This window comes from Lampetra fluviatilis, chromosome 29 (genome assembly GCF_964198595.1).
Source record: "Lampetra fluviatilis chromosome 29, kcLamFluv1.1, whole genome shotgun sequence".
NCBI lineage: Eukaryota > Metazoa > Chordata > Hyperoartia > Petromyzontiformes > Petromyzontidae > Lampetra > Lampetra fluviatilis.
The window spans coordinates 12250074-12269149 of NC_136303.1; the positions used below are offsets into that span (position 1 = coordinate 12250074).

Sequence of the window (19076 nt, forward strand, 5' to 3'; positions counted from 1 at the left end):
CAGAGCTTTGTGACCTCATGTTTGAGGGGGGGGGGCAGAGCTTTGGGACGTCATATTTGAGGGGGGGCGGTCAAAAATCGTCCAAAATCGCGTGACGTCATTTATGGACGGCCCCCTATCACAGTGTCGAATAATTGAACCGGTCATGGGCCCTCCCCTAGGTCGACTCGACCATAAATGGGAGTGTAACATCAGCCCTGGGGGCAGACAGGCGACGGCGTGGTTACCGTGTTGGCCACCCCCCTCTCTCAACCCGCGTGGCCGTTCCAGCACTTGCCCCGCGGTGCGGGCGAGGCTACACGGGGCCCTTTGTCTGTGTGACGCTTGGCCCGTGCCGCCCACACGCGCCGCGCTCTCGACGCGATTCGCGCCCGCAGATTCGCGCCCGCCGCGCGCCGTGACCACCAAACTCGAGCCGGCAGACTGCCAACACAAACCAGAGGCTCCTGTATCATCCCGCAACACGTCGCAGCAGAGCGTCTTTCAAGGTGAGTACAACGTTTATCACCATGATTACGACTAAACAACGAGTGAATAAACACGCTCGTAATGAAGTAACAAGTTAGAATCTGCCGTTGTGCGCCGTGCGCGCGATGTGGAGCGCGGCGCAGCGCCGCGTTTCGCGGCCCGCACATTCGCCGCGGCCTGCGAGTCGACTCCGGGCGCCGCAGCCCCCCCCCCACACTGTGCCGCCCCCCCGCACTGTACCGCCCCCCCGCACTGTACCGCTCCCCCGCACTGTACCGCCCCCGCACTGTACCGCCCCCCGCACTGTACCGCCCCCCGCACTGTACCGCCCCCCCCGCACTGTATCGCTCCCCCCGCACTGTACCGCCCCCGCACTGTACCGCCCCCCGCACTGTACCGCCCCCCGCACTGTACCGCCCCCCGCACTGTACCGCCCCCCCCCGCACTGTACCGCCCCCCCCGCACTGTACCGTCACAGCCCTCGCCGCAGCAGCAGCGCCGTCGGCGACTCGACGACGGCGCCGCGGGCTTCCGCGTGTCACGAGCACGGTGCCTCAGTGTGTACTGTATTGTGCCTCAGTGTGTACTGTGTTGTGTCTCAGTGTGTACTGTATTGTGCCTCAGTGTGTACTGTATTGTGTCTCAGTGTGTACTGTGTTGTGTCTCAGTGTGTACTGTATTGTGTCTCAGTGTGTACTGTATTGTGCCTCAGTGTGTACTGTGTTGTGTCTCAGTGTGTACTGTGTTGTCTCAGTGTGTACTGTATTGTGTCTCAGTGTGTACTGTATTGTGTCTCAGTGTGTACTGTGTTGTCTCAGTGTGTACTGTATTGTGTCTCAGTGTGTACTGTGTTGTGTGTACTGTATTGTGCCTCAGTGTGTACTGTGTTGTGTCTCAGTGTGTACTGTATTGTGTCTCAGTGTGTACTGTGCTGTGTCTCAGTGTGTACTGTATTGTGTCTCAGTGTGTACTGTGTTGCGTCTCAGCGTGTACTGTATTGTGCCTCAGTGTGTACTGTGTTGTGTCTCAGCGTGTACTGTGTTGTGTCTCAGTGTATACTGTGTTGCGTCTCAGTGTGTACTGTGTTGCGTCTCAGTGTGTACTGTATTGCGCCTCAGTGTGTACTGTGTTGTGTCTCAGTGTATACTGTGTTGCGTCTCAGTGTGTACTGTGTTGCGTCTCAGTGTGTACTGTGTTGCGTCTCAGTGTGTACTGTATTGCGCCTCAGTGTGTACTGTGTTGCGTCTCAGTGTGTACTGTGTTGCGTCTCAGTGTGTACTGTGTTGTGTCTCAGTGTGTACTGTGTTGCGCCTCAGTGTGTACTGTGTTGCGTCTCAGTGTGTACTGTGTTGTGTCTCAGTGTGTACTGTGTTGTGTCTCAGTGTGTACTGTGTTGCGTCTCAGTGTGTACTGTGTTGCGTCTCAGTGTGTACTGTATTGCGCCTCAGTGTGTACTGTGTTGCGTCTCAGTGTACTGTGTTGCGTCTCAGTGTGTACTGTGTTGCGTCTCAGTGTGTACTGTGTTGCGTCTCAGCGTGTACTGTGTTGCGCCTCAGTGTGTACTGTGTTGTCTCAGTGTGTACTGTATTGTGTCTCAGTGTGTACTGTATTGTGTCTCAGTGTGTACTGTGTTGTCTCAGTGTGTACTGTATTGTGTCTCAGTGTGTACTGTGTTGTGTGTACTGCATTGTGCCTCAGTGTGTACTGTGTTGTGTCTCAGTGTGTACTGTATTGTGTCTCAGTGTGTACTGTGCTGTGTCTCAGTGTGTACTGTATTGTGTCTAAGTGTGTACTGTGTTGCGTCTCAGCGTGTACTGTATTGTGCCTCAGTGTGTACTGTGTTGTGTCTCAGCGTGTACTGTGTTGTGTCTCAGTGTATACTGTGTTGCGTCTCAGTGTGTACTGTGTTGCGTCTCAGTGTGTACTGTATTGCGCCTCAGTGTGTACTGTGTTGTGTCTCAGTGTATACTGTGTTGCGTCTCAGTGTGTACTGTGTTGCGTCTCAGTGTGTACTGTGTTGCGTCTCAGTGTGTACTGTATTGCGCCTCAGTGTGTACTGTGTTGCGTCTCAGTGTGTACTGTGTTGCGTCTCAGTGTGTACTGTGTTGTGTCTCAGTGTGTACTGTGTTGCGCCTCAGTGTGTACTGTGTTGCGTCTCAGTGTGTACTGTGTTGTGTCTCAGTGTGTACTGTGTTGTGTCTCAGTGTGTACTGTGTTGCGTCTCAGTGTGTACTGTGTTGCGTCTCAGTGTGTACTGTATTGCGCCTCAGTGTGTACTGTGTTGCGTCTCAGTGTACTGTGTTGCGTCTCAGTGTGTACTGTGTTGCGTCTCAGTGTGTACTGTGTTGCGTCTCAGCGTGTACTGTGTTGCGCCTCAGCGTGTACTGTGTTGCGTCTCAGCGTGTACTGTATTGCGTCTCAGCGTGTACTGTGTTGCGTCTCAGCCTGTACTGTGTTGCGTCTCAGCGTGTACTGTATTGCGTCTCAGCGTGTACTGTATTGTGTGTCAGCGTGTACTGTGTTGTCTCAGTGTGTACTGTATTGTGTATAGCGTGTACTGTGTTGTGTCTCAGCGTGTACTGTGTTGTGTCTCAGCGTGTACTGTGGTGTGTCTCAGCGTGTACTGTATTGTGTCTCAGCGTGTACTGTATTGTGTCTCAGTGTGTACTGTGTTGTGTCTCAGTGTGTACTGTGTTGTGTCTCAGTGTGTACTGTGCTGTGTCTCAGTGTGTACTGTGTTGTGTCTCAGTGTGTACTGTGTTGTGTCTCTGTGTACTGTGTTGTGTATCAGTGTGTACTGTGTTGTGTCTCAGTGTGTACTGTGGTGTCTCAGCGTGTACTGTGTTGTGTCTCAGCGTGTACTGTATTGGGTCTCAGCGTGTACTGTATTGGGTCTCAGTGTGTACTGTGTTGTGTCTGTGTACTGTATTGTCTCAGCGTGTACTGGATTGTGTGTCTCAGCGTGTACTGTATTGTGTCTCAGCGTGTACTGTATTGTGTCTCAGCGAGTACTTTATTGTGTCTCAGCGTGTACTGGATTGTGTGTCTCAGCGTGTACTGTGTTGTGTCTCAGCGTGTACTGTTTTGTCTCAGTGTGTACTGTATTGTGTGTCTCAGTGTGTACTGTGTCTCAGCGTGTACTGTATTGTGTCTCAGTGTGTACTGTGTTGTGTCTCAGTGTGTACTGTGTTGTCTGTGTACTGTATTGTGCCTCAGTGTGTACTGTGTTGTGTCTCAGCGTGTATTGTATTGTGTCTCAGCGTGTACTGTAATGTGTCTCTGTACTGTGTTGTCTCAGTGTGTACTGTATTGTGTCTCAGCGTGTACTGTGTTGTGTCTCAGCGTGTACTGTGTTGTGTCTCAGCGTGTACTGTGTTGTGTCTCAGCGTGTACTGTGTTGTCTCAGCGTGTACTGTATTGTGTCTCAGCGTGTACTGTGTTGTGTCTCAGCGTGTACTGTATTGTGTCTCAGCGTGTACTGCATTGTGTCTCAGCGTGTACTGTATTGTGTCTCAGCGTGTACTGTATTGTGTCTCAGTGTGTACTGTGTTGTGTCTCAGTGTGTACTGTATTGTGTCTCAGTGTGTACTGTATTGTGTCTCAGTGTGTACTGTATTGTGTCTCAGTGTGTACTGTGTTGTGTCTCAGTGTGTACTGTGTTGCGTCTCAGTGTGTACTGTATTGTGTCTCAGTGTGTACTGTATTGTGTCTCAGTGTGTACTGTGTTGCGTCTCAGCGTGTACTGTATTGCGTCTCAGCGTGTACTGTATTGTGTCTCAGCGTGTACTGTGTTGTGTCTCAGTGTGTACTGTGTTGCGTCTCAGTGTGTACTGTGTTGCGTCTCAGTGTGTACTGTATTGTGTATCAGCGTGTACTGTATTGTGTCTCAGCGTGTACTGTATTGTGTCTCAGCGTGTACTGTATTGTGTCTCAGCATGTACTGTGTTGTGTCTCAGCGTGTACTGTATTGTGTCTCAGTGTGTACTGTATTGTGTCTCAGTGTGTACTGTGTTGTGTCTCGGTGTGTACTGTGTTGTGTCTCGGTGTGTACTGTGTTGTGTCTCAGTGTGTACTGTATTGTGTCTCAGTGTGTACTGTATTGTGTCTCAGTGTGTACTGTATTGTGTCTCAGTGTGTACTGTATTGTGTCTCGTGTGTACTGTGTTGTGTCTCAGTGTGTACTGTGTTGTGTCTCAGTGTGTACTGTGTTGTGTCTCAGTGCGTACTGTGTTGCGCCTCATTGTACTGTGTTGCGTCTCAGCGTGTACTGTGTTGTGTCTCAGCGTGTACTGTGTTGTGTCTCAGCGTGTACTGTGTTGCGTCTCAGCGTGTACTGTGTTGTCTCAGCGTCTACTGTGTTGTGTCTCAGCGTGTACTGTGTTGTGTCTCAGCGTGTACTGTATTGTCTCAGCGTGTACTGTGTTGTGTCTCAGCGTGTACTGTGTTGTGTCTCAGCGTGTACTGTGTTGTGTCTCAGCGTGTACTGTGTTGTGTATCAGCGTGTACTGTGTTGTGTCTCAGTGCGTACTGTATTGTGTCTGTGTACTGTGTTGTCTCAGTGTGTACTGTATTGTGTCTCAGTGTGTACTGTATTGTGTCTCAGCGTGTACTGTATTGTGTCTCAGCGTGTACTGTGTTGTGTCTCAGCGTGTACTGTGTTGTGTCTCAGCGTGTACTGTGTTGTGTCTCAGCGTGTACTGTGTGTCTCAGCGTGTACTGTATTGTGTCTCAGCGTGTACTGTGTTGTGTCTCAGCGTGTACTGTGTTGTGTCTCAGTGTACTGTGTTGTCTTAGTGTGTACTGTATTTTGTCTGAGTGTGTACTGTGTTGTGTCTGTATACTGTATTGTGTCTCAGTGTGTACTGTATTGTGTCCCAGTGTGTACTGTATTGTGTCTCAGCGTGTACTGTATTGGGTCTCAGTGTGTACTGTATTGGGTCTCAGTGTGTACTGTGTTGTGTCTGTGTACTGTATTGTCTCAGCGTATACTGTATTGTGTCTCAGCGTGTACTGTATTGTGTCTCAACGAGTACTTTATTGTGTCTCAGTGTGTACTGTAGTGTCTCAGTATGTACTGTATTGTGTGTCTCAGCGTGTATTGTGTTGTGTCTCAGCGTGTACTGTAGTGTCTCAGCGTATACTGTATTGGTATTGTGTGTCTCAGTGTGTACTGTGTCTCAGCGTGTACTGTATTGTGTCTCAGCTTGTACTGTATTGTGTCTCAGAGTGTACTGTATTGTGTCTCAGCGTGTGCTGTATTGTGTCTCAGCGTGTACTGTATTGTGTCTCAGCGTGTACTGTGTTGTGTCTCAGCGTGTACTGTGTTGTGTCTCAGCGTGTACTGTATTGTGTCTCAGCGTGTACTGTATTGTGTCTCAGAGTGTACTGTATTGTGTCTAAGCGTGCACTGTATTGTGTCTCAGCGTTGACTGTTGTGTCTCAGCGTGTACTGTATTGTGTCTCAGCGTGTACTGTATTGCCTCAGCGTGTACTGTATTGTCTCAGTGTACTGTATTGTGTCTCAGTGTGTACTGTGTTGTCTCAGTGTGTACTGTATTGTGTCTCAGTGTGTACTGTGTTGTGTGTACTGTATTGTGCCTCAGTGTGTACTGTGTTGTGTCTCAGTGTGTACTGTATTGTGTCAGTGTGTACTGTGTTGTGTCTCAGTGTGTACTGTATTGTGTCTCGGTGTGTACTGTGTTGCGTCTCAGCGTGTACTGTATTGTGCCTCAGTGTGTACTGTGTTGTGTCTCAGTGTGTACTGTATTGCGCCTCAGTGTGTACTGTGTTGTGTCTCTGTGTACTGTATTGTGTCTCAGTGTGTACTGTGTTGTGTCTCAGTGTGTACTGTGTTGTGTCTCAGTGTATACTGTGTTGCGTCTCAGTGTGTACTGTGTTGCGTCTCAGCGTGTACTGTGTTGCTTCTCAGTGTGTACTGTGTTGCGTCTCAGTGTGTACTGTATTGCGTCTCAGCGTGTACTGTGTTGCGCCTCAGCGTGTACTGTATTGTGTCTCAGCGTGTACTGTGTTGCGTCTCAGTGTGTACTGTATTGCGCCTCAGTGTGTACTGTGTTGCGTCTCAGTGTGTACTGTGTTGCGTCTCAGTGTGTACTGTGTTGCGTCTCAGTGTGTACTGTATTGCGTCTCAGCGTGTACTGTGTTGCGCCTCAGCGTGTACTGTGTTGCGTCTCAGCGTGTACTGTATTGCGTCTCAGCGTGTACTGTGTTGTGTCTCAGCCTGTACTGTGTTGCGTCTCAGCGTGTACTGTATTGCGCCTCAGCGTGTACTGTGTTGCGTCTCAGCGTGTACTGTATTGCGTCTCAGCGTGTACTGTGTTGTGTCTCAGCCTGTACTGTGTTGCGTCTCAGCGTGTACTGTATTGCGTCTCAGCGTGTACTGTGTTGTGTCTCAGCCTGTACTGTGTTGCGTCTCAGTGTGTACTGTGTTGCGTCTCAGTGTGTACTGTATTGCGTCTCAGCGTGTACTGTGTTGCGCCTCAGCGTGTACTGTGTTGCGTCTCAGCGTGTACTGTATTGCGTCTCAGCGTGTACTGTGTTGTGTCTCAGCCTGTACTGTGTTGCGTCTCAGCGTGTACTGTATTGCGTCTCAGCGTGTACTGTATTGTGTCTCAGCGTGTACTGTGTTGTCTCAGTGTGTACTGTATTGTGTATAGCGTGTACTGTGTTGTGTCTCAGCGTGTACTGTGGTGTGTCTCAGCGTGTACTGTATTGTGTCTCAGCGTGTACTGTGTTGTGTCTCAGTGTGTACTGTGTTGTGTCTCAGTGTGTACTGTGTTGTGTCTCAGTGTGTACTGTGCTGTGTCTCAGTGTGTACTGTGTTGTGTCTCAGTGTGTACTGTGTTGTGTCTCTGTGTACTGTGTTGTGTATCAGTGTGTACTGTGTTGTGTCTCAGTGTGTACTGTGTTGTGTCTCAGTGTGTACTGTGTTGTGTCTCAGTGTGTACTGTGTTGTCTCAGTGTGTACTGTGTTGTGTCTCAGCGTGTACTGTGTTGTCTCAGCGTGTACTGTGTTGTGTCTCAGCGTGTACTGTGGTGTGTCTCAGCGTGTACTGTATTGTGTCTCAGCGTGTACTGTATTGTGTCTCAGTGTGTACTGTGTTGTGTCTCAGTGTGTACTGTGTTGTGTCTCAGTGTGTACTGTGCTGTGTCTCAGTGTGTACTGTGTGTCTCAGTGTGTACTGTGTTGTGTCTCAGTGTGTACTGTGTTGTGTATCAGTGTGTACTGTGTGTCTCAGTGTGTACTGTGTTGTGTCTCAGTGTGTACTGTGTTGTGTCTCAGTGTGTACTGTGTTGTCTCAGTGTGTACTGTGTTGTGTCTCAGCGTGTACTGTGTTGTGTCTCAGCGTGTACTGTGTTGTGTCTCAGCGTGTACTGTATTGGGTCTCAGCGTGTACTGTATTGGGTCTCAGTGTGTACTGTGTTGTGTCTGTGTACTGTATTGTCTCAGCGTGTACTTTATTGTGTCTCAGCGTGTACTGGATTGTGTGTCTCAGCGTGTACTGTGTTGTGTCTCAGCGTGTACTGTTTTGTCTCAGTGTGTACTGTATTGTGTGTCTCAGTGTGTACTGTGTCTCAGCGTGTACTGTATTGTGTCTCAGTGTGTACTGTGTTGTGTCTCAGTGTGTACTGTGTTGTCTGTGTACTGTATTGTGCCTCAGTGTGTACTGTGTTGTGTCTCAGCGTGTATTGTATTGTGTCTCAGCGTGTACTGTAATGTGTCTCTGTACTGTGTTGTCTCAGTGTGTACTGTATTGTGTCTCAGTGTGTACTGTATTGTGTCTCAGTGTGTACTGTATTGCGTCTCAGTGGGTACTGTATTGTGTCTCAGTGTGTACTGTATTGTCTCAGCGTGTACTGTATTGTGTCTCAGCGTGTACTGTGTTGTGTCTCAGCGTGTACTGTATTGTGTCTCAGCGTGTACTGCATTGTGTCTCAGCGTGTACTGTATTGTGTCTCAGCGTGTACTGTATTGTGTCTCAGTGTGTACTGTGTTGTGTCTCAGTGTGTACTGTATTGTGTCTCAGTGTGTACTGTGTTGCGTCTCAGTGTGTACTGTGTTGCGTCTCAGCGTGTACTGTGTTGCGTCTCAGCGTGTACTGTATTGTGTCTCAGTGTGTACTGTGTTGCGTCTCAGTGTGTACTGTGTTGTGTCTCAGTGTGTACTGTATTGTGTCTCAGTGTGTACTGTGTTGCGTCTCAGTGTGTACTGTGTTGCGTCTCAGCGTGTACTGTATTGTGTCTCAGTGTATACTGTGTTGCGTCTCAGCGTGTACTGTATTGCGTCTCAGCGTGTACTGTATTGCGCCTCAGCGTGTACTGTGTTGCGTCTCAGCGTGTACTGTATTGTGTCTCAGCATGTACTGTGTTGCGTCTCAGTGTGTACTGTATTGCGTCTCAGCGTGTACTGTATTGTGTCTCAGCGTGTACTGTGTTGTCAGTGTGTACTGTATTGTGTATCAGCGTGTACTGTATTGTGTCTCAGCGTGTACTGTATTGTGTCTCAGCGTGTACTGTATTGTGTCTCAGCATGTACTGTGTTGTGTCTCAGCGTGTACTGTATTGTGTCTCAGTGTGTACTGTATTGTGTCTCAGTGTGTACTGTGTTGTGTCTCGGTGTGTACTGTGTTGTGTCTCGGTGTGTACTGTGTTGTGTCTCAGTGTGTACTGTATTGTGTCTCAGTGTGTACTGTATTGTGTCTCAGTGTGTACTGTATTGTGTCTCAGTGTGTACTGTATTGTGTCTCGTGTGTACTGTGTTGTGTCTCAGTGTGTACTGTGTTGTGTCTCAGTGTGTACTGTGTTGTCTCAGTGTGTACTGTGTTGTGTCTCAGTGCGTACTGTGTTGCGCCTCATTGCGTACTGTGTTGCGCCTCATTGCGTACTGTGTTGCGTCTCAGCGTGTACTGTGTTGCGTCTCAGCGTGTACTGTGTTGTGTCTCAGCGTGTACTGTGTTGCGCCTCAGCGTGTACTGTATTGTGTCTCAGCGTGTACTGTGTTGCGCCTCAGCGTGTACTGTGTTGCGCCTCAGCGTGTACTGTGTTGTGTCTCAGTGTGTACTGTGTTGTGTCTCAGCGTGTACTGTGTTGTGTCTCAGCGTGTACTGTGTTGTGTCTCAGCGTGTACTGTATTGTCTCAGCGTGTACTGTGTTGTGTCTCAGCGTGTACTGTGTTGTGTATCAGCGTGTACTGTGTTGTGTCTCAGTGCGTACTGTATTGTGTCTGTGTACTGTGTTGTCTCAGTGTGTACTGTATTGTGTCTCAGTGTGTACTGTATTGTGTCTCAGCGTGTACTGTGTTGTGTCTCAGCGTGTACTGTGTTGTGTCTCAGCGTGTACTGTGTTGTGTCTCAGCGTGTACTGTGTGTCTCAGCGTGTACTGTATTGTGTCTCAGCGTGTACTGTGTTGTGTCTCAGCGTGTACTGTGTTGTGTCTCAGTGTACTGTGTTGTCTTAGTGTGTACTGTATTTTGTCTGAGTGTGTACTGTGTTGTGTCTGTGTACTGTATTGTCTCAGCGTATACTGTATTGTGTCTCAGCGTGTACTGTATTGTGTCTCAACGAGTACTTTATTGTGTCTCAGTGTGTACTGTAGTGTGTCTCAGTATGTACTGTATTGTGTGTCTCAGCGTGTATTGTGTTGTGTCTCAGCGTGTACTGTAGTGTCTCAGCGTATACTGTATTGTGTGTCTCAGTGTGTACTGTGTCTCAGCGTGTACTGTATTGTGTCTCAGCTTGTACTGTATTGTGTCTCAGAGTGTACTGTATTGTGTCTCAGCGTGTGCTGTATTGTGTCTCAGCGTGTACTGTATTGTGTCTCAGCGTGTACTGTGTTGTGTCTCAGCGTGTACTGTGTTGTGTCTCAGCGTGTACTGTATTGTGTCTCAGCGTGTACTGTATTGTGTCTCAGCATGTACTGTATTGTGTCTCAGAGTGTACTGTATTGTGTCTAAGCGTGCACTGTATTGTGTCTCAGCGTTGACTGTTGTGTCTCAGCGTTGACTGTTGTGTCTCAGCGTGTACTGTATTGCGTCTCAGCGTGTACTGTATTGTGTCTCAGCGTGTACTGTATTGTCTCAGCGTGTACTGTATTGTCTCAGTGTACTGTGTTGTGTCTCAGTGTGTACTGTGTTGTGTCTCAGTGTGTACTGTATTGTGTCTTAGTGTGTACTGTGTTGTGTCTCAGCGTGTACTGTATTGTGTCTCAGCGTGTACTGTGTTGTGTCTCAGCGTGTACTGTGTTGTGTCTTAGCGTGTACTGTATTGTGTCTCTCATAATGTGTACCGTGTTAGTACGGTTGGCTACGTATGGTGCAAAAGAAGTTTAACATACATATTTAAGGAACGAAACAGGAGGATTTCTCCATAAATCTGGCTTCCGCCTGATGGTGCCGGTTGTAATTTCTGGCGAAACATAAATGTTGTGGATTTTCTCTCTAACACACCGGTGTGCTGTACTAGTAGCGAATTGGCATTGTTTGTGACATCCTTCCTAGTTGGTTGTGTCGGGTGGTGGCGGGTTTAAGGACACATTTATATTCACGCAATCTAACCGAAAAAAACCCGTTATTATTAATGCTTTGTTTGACTGATGCGTTTATACCCACGCGGCCGTCTCTGCTGCTGTGCGAGAGGGGGCTTGCATGACTGGGGCCAGTGTATCTTTGTGGGGCCCAGTGAGACTCGTAGAGACCCGCAGAGGCTCATATAAACACAGGCACTTATTGGGAAACCGAGTCTATTGGACATTTGTTAAAAAGAGCTTTATAGCTCATCAGATTTCTCCAGTTTAAGATACACTCACAGACTCGTAGGCAGAGACCCAGAATTACGTTGCTTGCTTTTAATTTGTTATTTGCCGTGTAGGTTGCGGTGCCCTTTCATTGTGGTGTATGTGCGTTGCATATCCATTCTCAATTAGTTTCGAACAGTGGAGCACAAAAATAACATTTAACAAGTAAATATAACAATGTATATTATTTTATGGAAGAATTAAGAAAACTATCCCTTTTGAAATTCACCTTGGTGTTTTTTGTATCTTTGGACAGATATCGGAAGGGACTGTGATGCTAGCGTAGCGGCAAACTGCCATTCTGCTGATTTGGCGTCTTTCCTCCGACGGCCGGACACACTCGCAGAAGCTATGGAGGCCTTGGACATGATGTTGGCCGGGGAGCCTATGGAGGATGACGAGGAGGAAGAGGAGGAGGAAGAGGAAGGAAACGGCCAAGAAGATGGCCTTTGTGAGGAGGACGACGAGACGGACGAGGAGGAGGACGACGACAATGAGCAGGAGTCGTGTGGGCCGGCCATGGAGGAGTGTCTGCTGGCCGGGGAGCTGGTGAGCCTGCCGGAGACGTTGCTGGAGAGCCCGGAGCTGTGGGCCGAGGTGCTGTCGGCCGACACGTGGCGCGAGGCCCTGTCGGACGCGGAGCGCGCGCGACTCTGGGCGCTGCTGCCCTCCTTCCCTGCGGAGGAGGCGGAGAACCGCCACGCCACCCTGCGCGCCCTCTTCTCCGGTGAAAACTTCCGGTTCGGAAATCCGCTAGAAAGCGCTCAGCGCATGTTCCAAACGGGCTTCTTCAGCCCCGAGGTAGTGCACTACAGGGCCCTGTGCCGCAAGGCGCAGTACAAGCGCTACCTGCGGCTGCAGCAGCAGCGCACGCGTGGCCTACTGCGCGAGATCCTGCTATCTCGCCAAGAGCTGCTGCAAGCCGCCGCGCGGCACCAGCCCGCGGACTCGCTCAAGCGCAAGCGCCGGCTGGAGAGGCAGGCAGGCAGAGAGGGTGCCGAGGCCAGGGAGGAGCGGGTGAGGAAGCGGTTTCGCAACATCCTCAACGAAGTGCGGGAGGAGTGCGGCGACCCCAATCCATCTTCGGATGAGGATGAAGAAGACCCGCAGCTGCGAAGAGGAACCAGGAGCCCGGTCTCCACCACCGCCGCAGCACCGCGAGTCCTCCCTACTCTGTGCACACAGGACATGAAGACGCTGGACAGGGAGGAGATGGGGGACGAGGGGATAAAGTCATTGATGAAGAGTCACCTGGCCAGACGGAAGATTCACCCGGACGATCCGGCCCTGGACACGAGCGAGCTGACCCTCGGCGACATCCTCACGCGCATGAACGTGCCCAACAAGAAGGGGGGCGGAACCATTTCGGAGTTGGCGGGGCTCGTGGTGCCGCGGCGCCGGATGAAGGAGGAGAAGCGCCGTCGGGGAAAAATCAAGCAGGAGGGCGACGTCGCTGTGGAGCAGCCGTCCGTCTCTCCAGACGGGAGCTGCCCGGTGCAGGAGGCAGAGCAGCTGCCCTCTGTGACGCCCAAGGCGGAAGTGCCGGAAGACCTGTGGACCTCGGAGAGGGATGGGAACTCTCCTTCGTGTTTCTTCGGCCTCCTCCGCAATCTTTTCCTGCCGGACGGAAAAGCCAACTCGGCGGCACTGGAAGAGGGCGTATCTGCGTTCTTAACCTCTCCAGCTGCTCAAAGCACCGGCTGGGTTCTCGCGGGGCAGAACTGGCAAGAGCTCGTGCCGTCTTCACTGCAGTTCCTGGCCGGAGACGCCAGCATGACGCTGCCTTCGTTGCCCCCAAATTTTGCTCCCTATGTCGACTACAAAGACAGACTGCAGCAGTGGAAGTGGATCGGTGGCGGCCGCGACTCGAACGGTGAAATGGAGGTGCTGTGCCAGCTGTGGTTGGAAACGAAAGATCAGAGCCGGTCAAAAGAGCGCGAGGAGGGCGAAATCTTGCCGCCCACGCCGCGGGTGAGGACCGACTACGTTGTGCGTCCGAGCACCGAGGAGGAGAAGAGAGTCTTCCAGGAGCGGGAGCGGCAGCGCTACAGCCAGCCGCACAAGGCGTTCACCTTCTGCATGCATGGCTTCGAGTCGGTGGTGGGGCCCGTGAAGGGCGTGTTTGACAAGGAGACGGCGCTGAACAAGGCCCGGGAGCACTCCCTGCTGCGCTCAGATCGTCCCGCCTACGTCACCATCCTGTCCCTGGTTCGAGACGCGGCGGCGCGACTGCCCAACGGCGAGGGGACACGCGCCGAGATTTGCGAGCTTCTCAAGGACTCGCAGTTTTTGGCTTCCGACGTCACCAATGCGCAGATCAACACCGTCGTAAGTGGCGCCTTGGACCGGCTGCACTACGAGAAGGACCCCTGCGTCAAGTACGATATCGGCCGCAAGCTGTGGATCTATCTGCACAGGAACCGCAGTCAGGAGGAGTTTGAAAGAATTCACCAGGCGCAGGCTGCAGCGGCGAAAGCCAAGAAGGCGTTGCAGCAGAAACCGAAGCCGCCCGGCAAAGGGAAATCCGGCTTTAAGGAGATACCGATGCTCGTGCCTCCCGAGGGAAACGCGAGCTCCCTGGAACCGTCCACGCCCCCCACGCCGACCTTGAGCACCACGTCGTTCGCCGCGGTGTCGGCACACGCAGCCATCTCAAAGATCATCACCCCCAAGGTGGAGGAGAACGAGAAGGCTCAACCGGAGAGCAACGCTGAACCGAGCTTGCAGGGACCGAGTCCTCTTTGCCCGAGCCTCCCGGTAATGCCACAGATAAGCGGCCTCATCAAGTCGCCACAGACGCCATCATCGGAACCGCTTCCGGTCAAGAAGCTGATCCCCCCGACGCCGACGGCACAGCAGCCGGTAGCGTCGCATCACCCAGAAGTCAACGCGAGGGCTCCGGCGCCGGACACGCCGACTCCGCACCCCTCCCGCACGGTGATCATCGTCACCTCGGCAGCCCCCTCCACGCCAGCCCCGGCCGCACGCGTTTCCACGGCGACCGTCACCGTCTCCGCGGTGACGTCCCCGTCCGTGGCAACGGTGTCCATTGCCAGCCTGGCCGCCTCCGTGGCCCTGCCCGCGCCCACGTTTGGCGCGGCCATCTCTGCGCCGCTCACGGTCGTCTCCAAGGGGCTGGCGGGCGCATCCGTGCACTCCGCCACCCCGGCCACGTCCGCCGCGTCGGCCGCCGTCTCCAAGGCGACGCCGTCCACGCCCGTCATCGTCTCCGTGACGGGCACGGGGCCGTCCGCGCAGCTCAAGACGCAGACGGTGGTGAGGAAGGTGTCCCTGGGCGCGGGCAAAGGGGTGACCGCGTCGAATCTGCGCATTCAGGGGAAGGACGTGACGCCGCTGCCCCTGAGCACCGTGTCGCTGCCCCGGGGGCAGCAGGTCACCCTCACCACCGCGCTGGCCGCGCTGCCCCGCACCCAGACTGTGCTGCGCCTGCCCCACGAAATGGCCGCCGCTCTCTCCAAGGGGCAGCTGACCACTCTGAAGGTCACCCCCGAGCTGCTGTCCTCGCTGGGGGTTAGTCGGGGCATGTCCGGCACAGCCGTGCTCTCCCCGCAGGGCATCCTGTCGTCGGCCACGGTCATCAAGACGACGCCGGAAATGCCCGACCTGGATTCCTCGCCCGGGGCCGCCGTGAAGATGCTTCCTCGCCCGGGGCTTGCCGATCCAAAACCCGGCGTAGGACTTTTCCCCGCGAGCGGCGCCTCGAGCGCCGCCACGTTGTTGAAGTCCGTGACCGTCTCTTCCCTGGCGGGCCTCGGCCACGCGCAGACGTTTCTGCGCGCGGCCATCTCCACGGCGTCGGCACCGGCGGGCGTCGTCAAGTCCAGCTTCGTGTCTTCGGGCGGCATAACGTACAGCACCCCGCCGCACGCCAGGTCCACCGTCACCTCCTCGGTGCTCGCCACGCAGCCCAGTCTGGGCGGCGCCGGGCCGGCCACGGGGATATCGGGAGGCGTCGCCAAGCCGGGGGCGGGGACGGCCGGCATGCGGGCGATGCCCGAACTGGGCATCATCGTCGGCGCCGGCGAGGCGCGGGCGGGCGACAACGCCAAGCGGGCTCCCGCCGTCACGTCCGCGCGCGGCCCCCTGGGCGCGGCCGGCGCGGCCGTCGCCAGCTTGGCGTCCATCGGCCTCAGGCCCGCCCACGTCACCGCCACGGTGGTGTCCCACGCGCCGTCGGCCAAGGTGACGGGCACCATCACGCTGCCCATCTCGAACCTGCAGGTGCTTGGGCAGCACGGCCATGCCAAGGGGGGGCTCATCACCGCATCGGCGATTCTTAAGGGCAGCCTGCCCACCTCCGGCCTCGGGGGCCTGGGCCGCAACATCATCCTCACGACGATGCCGGCCGGCGCCAAGCTGCTGCCGGGACACAAGCCGGTGAGCTACATCACGCAGCAGCAGCTGCAGCAGCTGCAGCAGCAGCAGCAACAGCTGCAGCAGCTGCAGCAGCAGCAGCTGCAGCAGCAGCAGCTGCAGCAGCAGCAAGTGCGCATTCAGCAGCTGCCACAGGGCACCGTGGTGTGCCCCGCCGTCTCCATGCCAACCGTCGTCATGACCACCGAGTCCTCCGCCGACAAACAGCCGCCGGCACAGCTGCACAGTGCGACAGCGCCACAGCAGCAGCAGCAGCACATCACCATAGTCACGCAGGCACAAGCAGCACGGCCAACGCCAGCTCATCCAGCGCAGCACAGCAAGGAGAAGTCGTAGCTTCGGTGGCGCGTGTAATGCCCTGCACAGATCAAGTTATGTGTAGCAACTGGAATGCTGCCGGAGTGTAATGGCTTGCACACTGGGCTTGAAATCCAGGCTTGCACACTGGGCTTGAAATCCAGAAGTCGCCGCTTTGATCTCCCGACACGGCAGTTGAAACAATGGGAAAGGTTTATTAAAATCCCCCCTGTCCCACCGCCGCTGCCGCCTTTGTCAATGCAACAGTCCCTGAGCAGTCGATCAGAAAGTCACGTGTTGGTGTGAAGTGTGGGTACTGCCAGCTCTTCCAAAATGGATGGCCATCATGGAAGATTCGGGGCTGTCTGGAGCTCCCTCTAGTGGAGGCCCTTCTACCAACAGTGGACATGAGCAAGCAATTGCGGGGCTGCACTTTCAGCTTTTACAGCAACAGCAGTTGTGGAGTGGAAGAGCGAGTGACGCAGGATGTAAAATGAGGGCAGCGCTTGGCAGTGTGAGTGCAGACACCAACTTAATGGCTGGAAAAATGTAGAAAATTCTTTGTCCAAAATAACAATTATATTGTTTGTTATATTTATTTATTTTTGTTTGTATTCCTCTCTGAACTCTTTCTCTTTGAAATGAACATTGCCAAATCATGTTACACATATTTGGGCATCAAAGCCAGTCTGGATTAACCGGTACAGCACTTGCATAGATGGTGTTCTTTCAAAGTTACCTTTGCTAAGGGAAGAGCGGATACGTTGATGTGGATGTTAAGCGATATGGGTGCTCAACTGTCAGATCGGCCAAGGCTGGCTGGTAGTTGTTTGTTTTTTCTGCACATCTGTGTCATCCGTTGTGTAGTTCTGCATTGCCTATGCCAGGGCATCTATGCAAAATAAAGATCGCTTTCAATTTTACCTGCAGAGTAACATTCCGAACTGATGTCGTGTTGCACGTCTCGGTCAGCAGAGAATGTGTGGACCTAAACATTGGTTGCGGAATACTTCACACGGCACGTGTCGAGGTTGCAAGTGACCCGATCCTCGCAACAGAGTTGAACCCGTAAAACTGTCAGATTTCTTCAAACATAACTCGCGTCCGTTGTGCAGAACAATCGTTTCAAAATCATCTCGGAAACCCTTTCAAGTAAATTCTAGTTGTGCACTAAATGACTAAAATACAATACATTTTGAATAAAAAATGTGCAGTAATTTTAAGTTTGGATGCAATCACTTGACTTTAACATTCCTCGTGTTCCAACTGTTTGCTGTGTTTGGCCAACTTGACATGTCCATCGTAAAATGTCAGTGCATATTGGACTCCGCTGTGGTTTGGAGGCTGGTTGATATTGGTTTTTATTTACAACCCTGTGTCAATGCACTGTTAGATGAAGGCCTCCCCATGTCACGGTAGTTACGGAGGTTTTTTGACCGTACTTTACCCTACTGGCCAGTGCATGTTAGTGAATGTGGGAAGGTCGGGGCCGATTCAGATATCACTCTCGCGACTGATGACAGCCGTGGCCGGGAATCCACATCGGGTTACAGGGTTCGTAGTGCGGCGCACGAACCGCACCATTACGTTTAGGCACGGTCAAACAAAGCCACAGCCAAGAGGCATCGCGAGCCCTTCATCCAGCGGTGGATTGACAAAGGGCTGCGTCATATTCCACACGAGAAATTACCATCTGCCCTGTGTAGCCTCATGATGCATATCCTAACGTGTCGTTTATTTAGCATGTCCGCTTTAGAATTACAACCGTTGCTTTTGCTGTAAATTCCTCCAATTGCTGTTGCCTTAAGGGTGCTGCTGTTTCTGTTTCTGCGCGGATTGCTCAGTAAATGTTGCATTTGTGGACATGGCGACCAGCTGTTTATCAAACACTTGCTCCAGCACATTCATCTCGTGAGTTGTCTATTCCTTGGGTAGCTCTCCGGTGCTCTTTCAGGTTGCACCTCGTGTTGTTCAGCTTGATGTCCGACGTTTCGCTCCACGTGATTGGAGCTTCTGCAGCAACTGGAAAAGCTTCAGAACTGAATAAGCACCCAGCACGTGGAGCGAAACGCCGGACGATTGCCAAACAACACTCGGCACAACCAGAAAACACATCGATGGGCTGTACGTCGTGACCGTGGAAACCCACGCAGTGGTTTTCCTCGCGTGAACTGGAGAGGCGGCACAAGGGAAAAACTTCATCATGAACAAGGTGCTGTGGGATTGTGTGGTGCATTTCCCAAACAAATGGGTGGGATCAAGGCCGCCTCGAGTTTGTGTCTCCGCAAGCCACATGCCGTGTGTGTAACCAGGTGCACTTGGGTTGTTACAATAATCCGGTTGTCAGTTAAATTATTCATGGTCACTATTTTATTGAAATTGTAGTCCTTTAATTGCTTTAAATCGGTGTGGAAGGCCAAAATATTTTCAATATGGGCTCTAGAGCTCCCTCTGTTGGAGGCCATTCAAAGACAAATGACCCCCGTTTTGCCTGAACAGACTGTTGAGGCAAGTTGTGTAAGTGAGCACCTAATAAAGGCCAGATCGGCACACGATGGGGTTGGTTGCCAGCACTACACCTGGCCCCCTTTGTCTTCTGAGTGGCGACGTTTACACACCGCGCCAGGTACTTATTTGAGGCTGGGCCGATTTAGGGAAGGACCTAAATCGACTCAGCCTCAGGTGTAGGTCGTGAACAGGAACCGAACTCGGGTGGCCGGGTTCGTATTGCAGCCTGCGAACCACTACACTAACGCTCCCCCACGGGATTCACAAACCCAGACTGACCAGCACGGTGAAGTATGGTCAAACAAGCCTTGTGGATGGCGTAGCATGGGGAGGTCTTCATCTAGCAGTGGGTGGACACAGAGCCGGACGTTGTCTCATAACGACGCAGTGTGAGGGTCATAAACCTCGTTAGACGCGATGCCAACGTGTGCTCGCGTTCACTGTGCTGACCCCCCACACTGATGGGTCACGTGGTGCTGCCCGCTCCACTCATGGGTCACGTGGTGCCCCCCCCCCCCCTGGTAGCTCAGCGTTGCCCCCCCCACCCACGTCAGTCACGTGGGTCCGCCCTTCCGCGCCCCCTCCTGGTGGAGTTCGC

At 52.6% G+C, this 19076-nt stretch overlaps 1 protein-coding gene across 3 annotated transcripts; it reads left to right on the forward strand.

The window, feature by feature from the left end:
- The first annotated feature begins 379 nt into the window (after window positions 1-379).
- On the forward strand, window positions 380-17867 carry NFRKB (nuclear factor related to kappaB binding protein). Of its 3 annotated transcripts, none has more exons than XM_078870139.1 (2): window positions 380-488; window positions 11535-17867. In XM_078870139.1, the coding sequence occupies exon 2, from the start codon at window positions 11630-11632 to the stop codon at window positions 16007-16009; it is 4380 nt and encodes a 1459-aa protein (XP_078726265.1). In that variant the 5' UTR covers window positions 380-488; window positions 11535-11629; the 3' UTR covers window positions 16010-17867. The 3 variants fall into 3 exon arrangements, with proteins under 3 accessions (XP_078726265.1, XP_078726266.1, XP_078726267.1); XM_078870140.1 differs by lacking the exon at window positions 380-488 and adding an exon at window positions 957-1025; XM_078870141.1 differs by lacking the exon at window positions 380-488 and adding an exon at window positions 11387-11443.
- Window positions 17868-19076: the final 1209 nt, after the last annotated feature.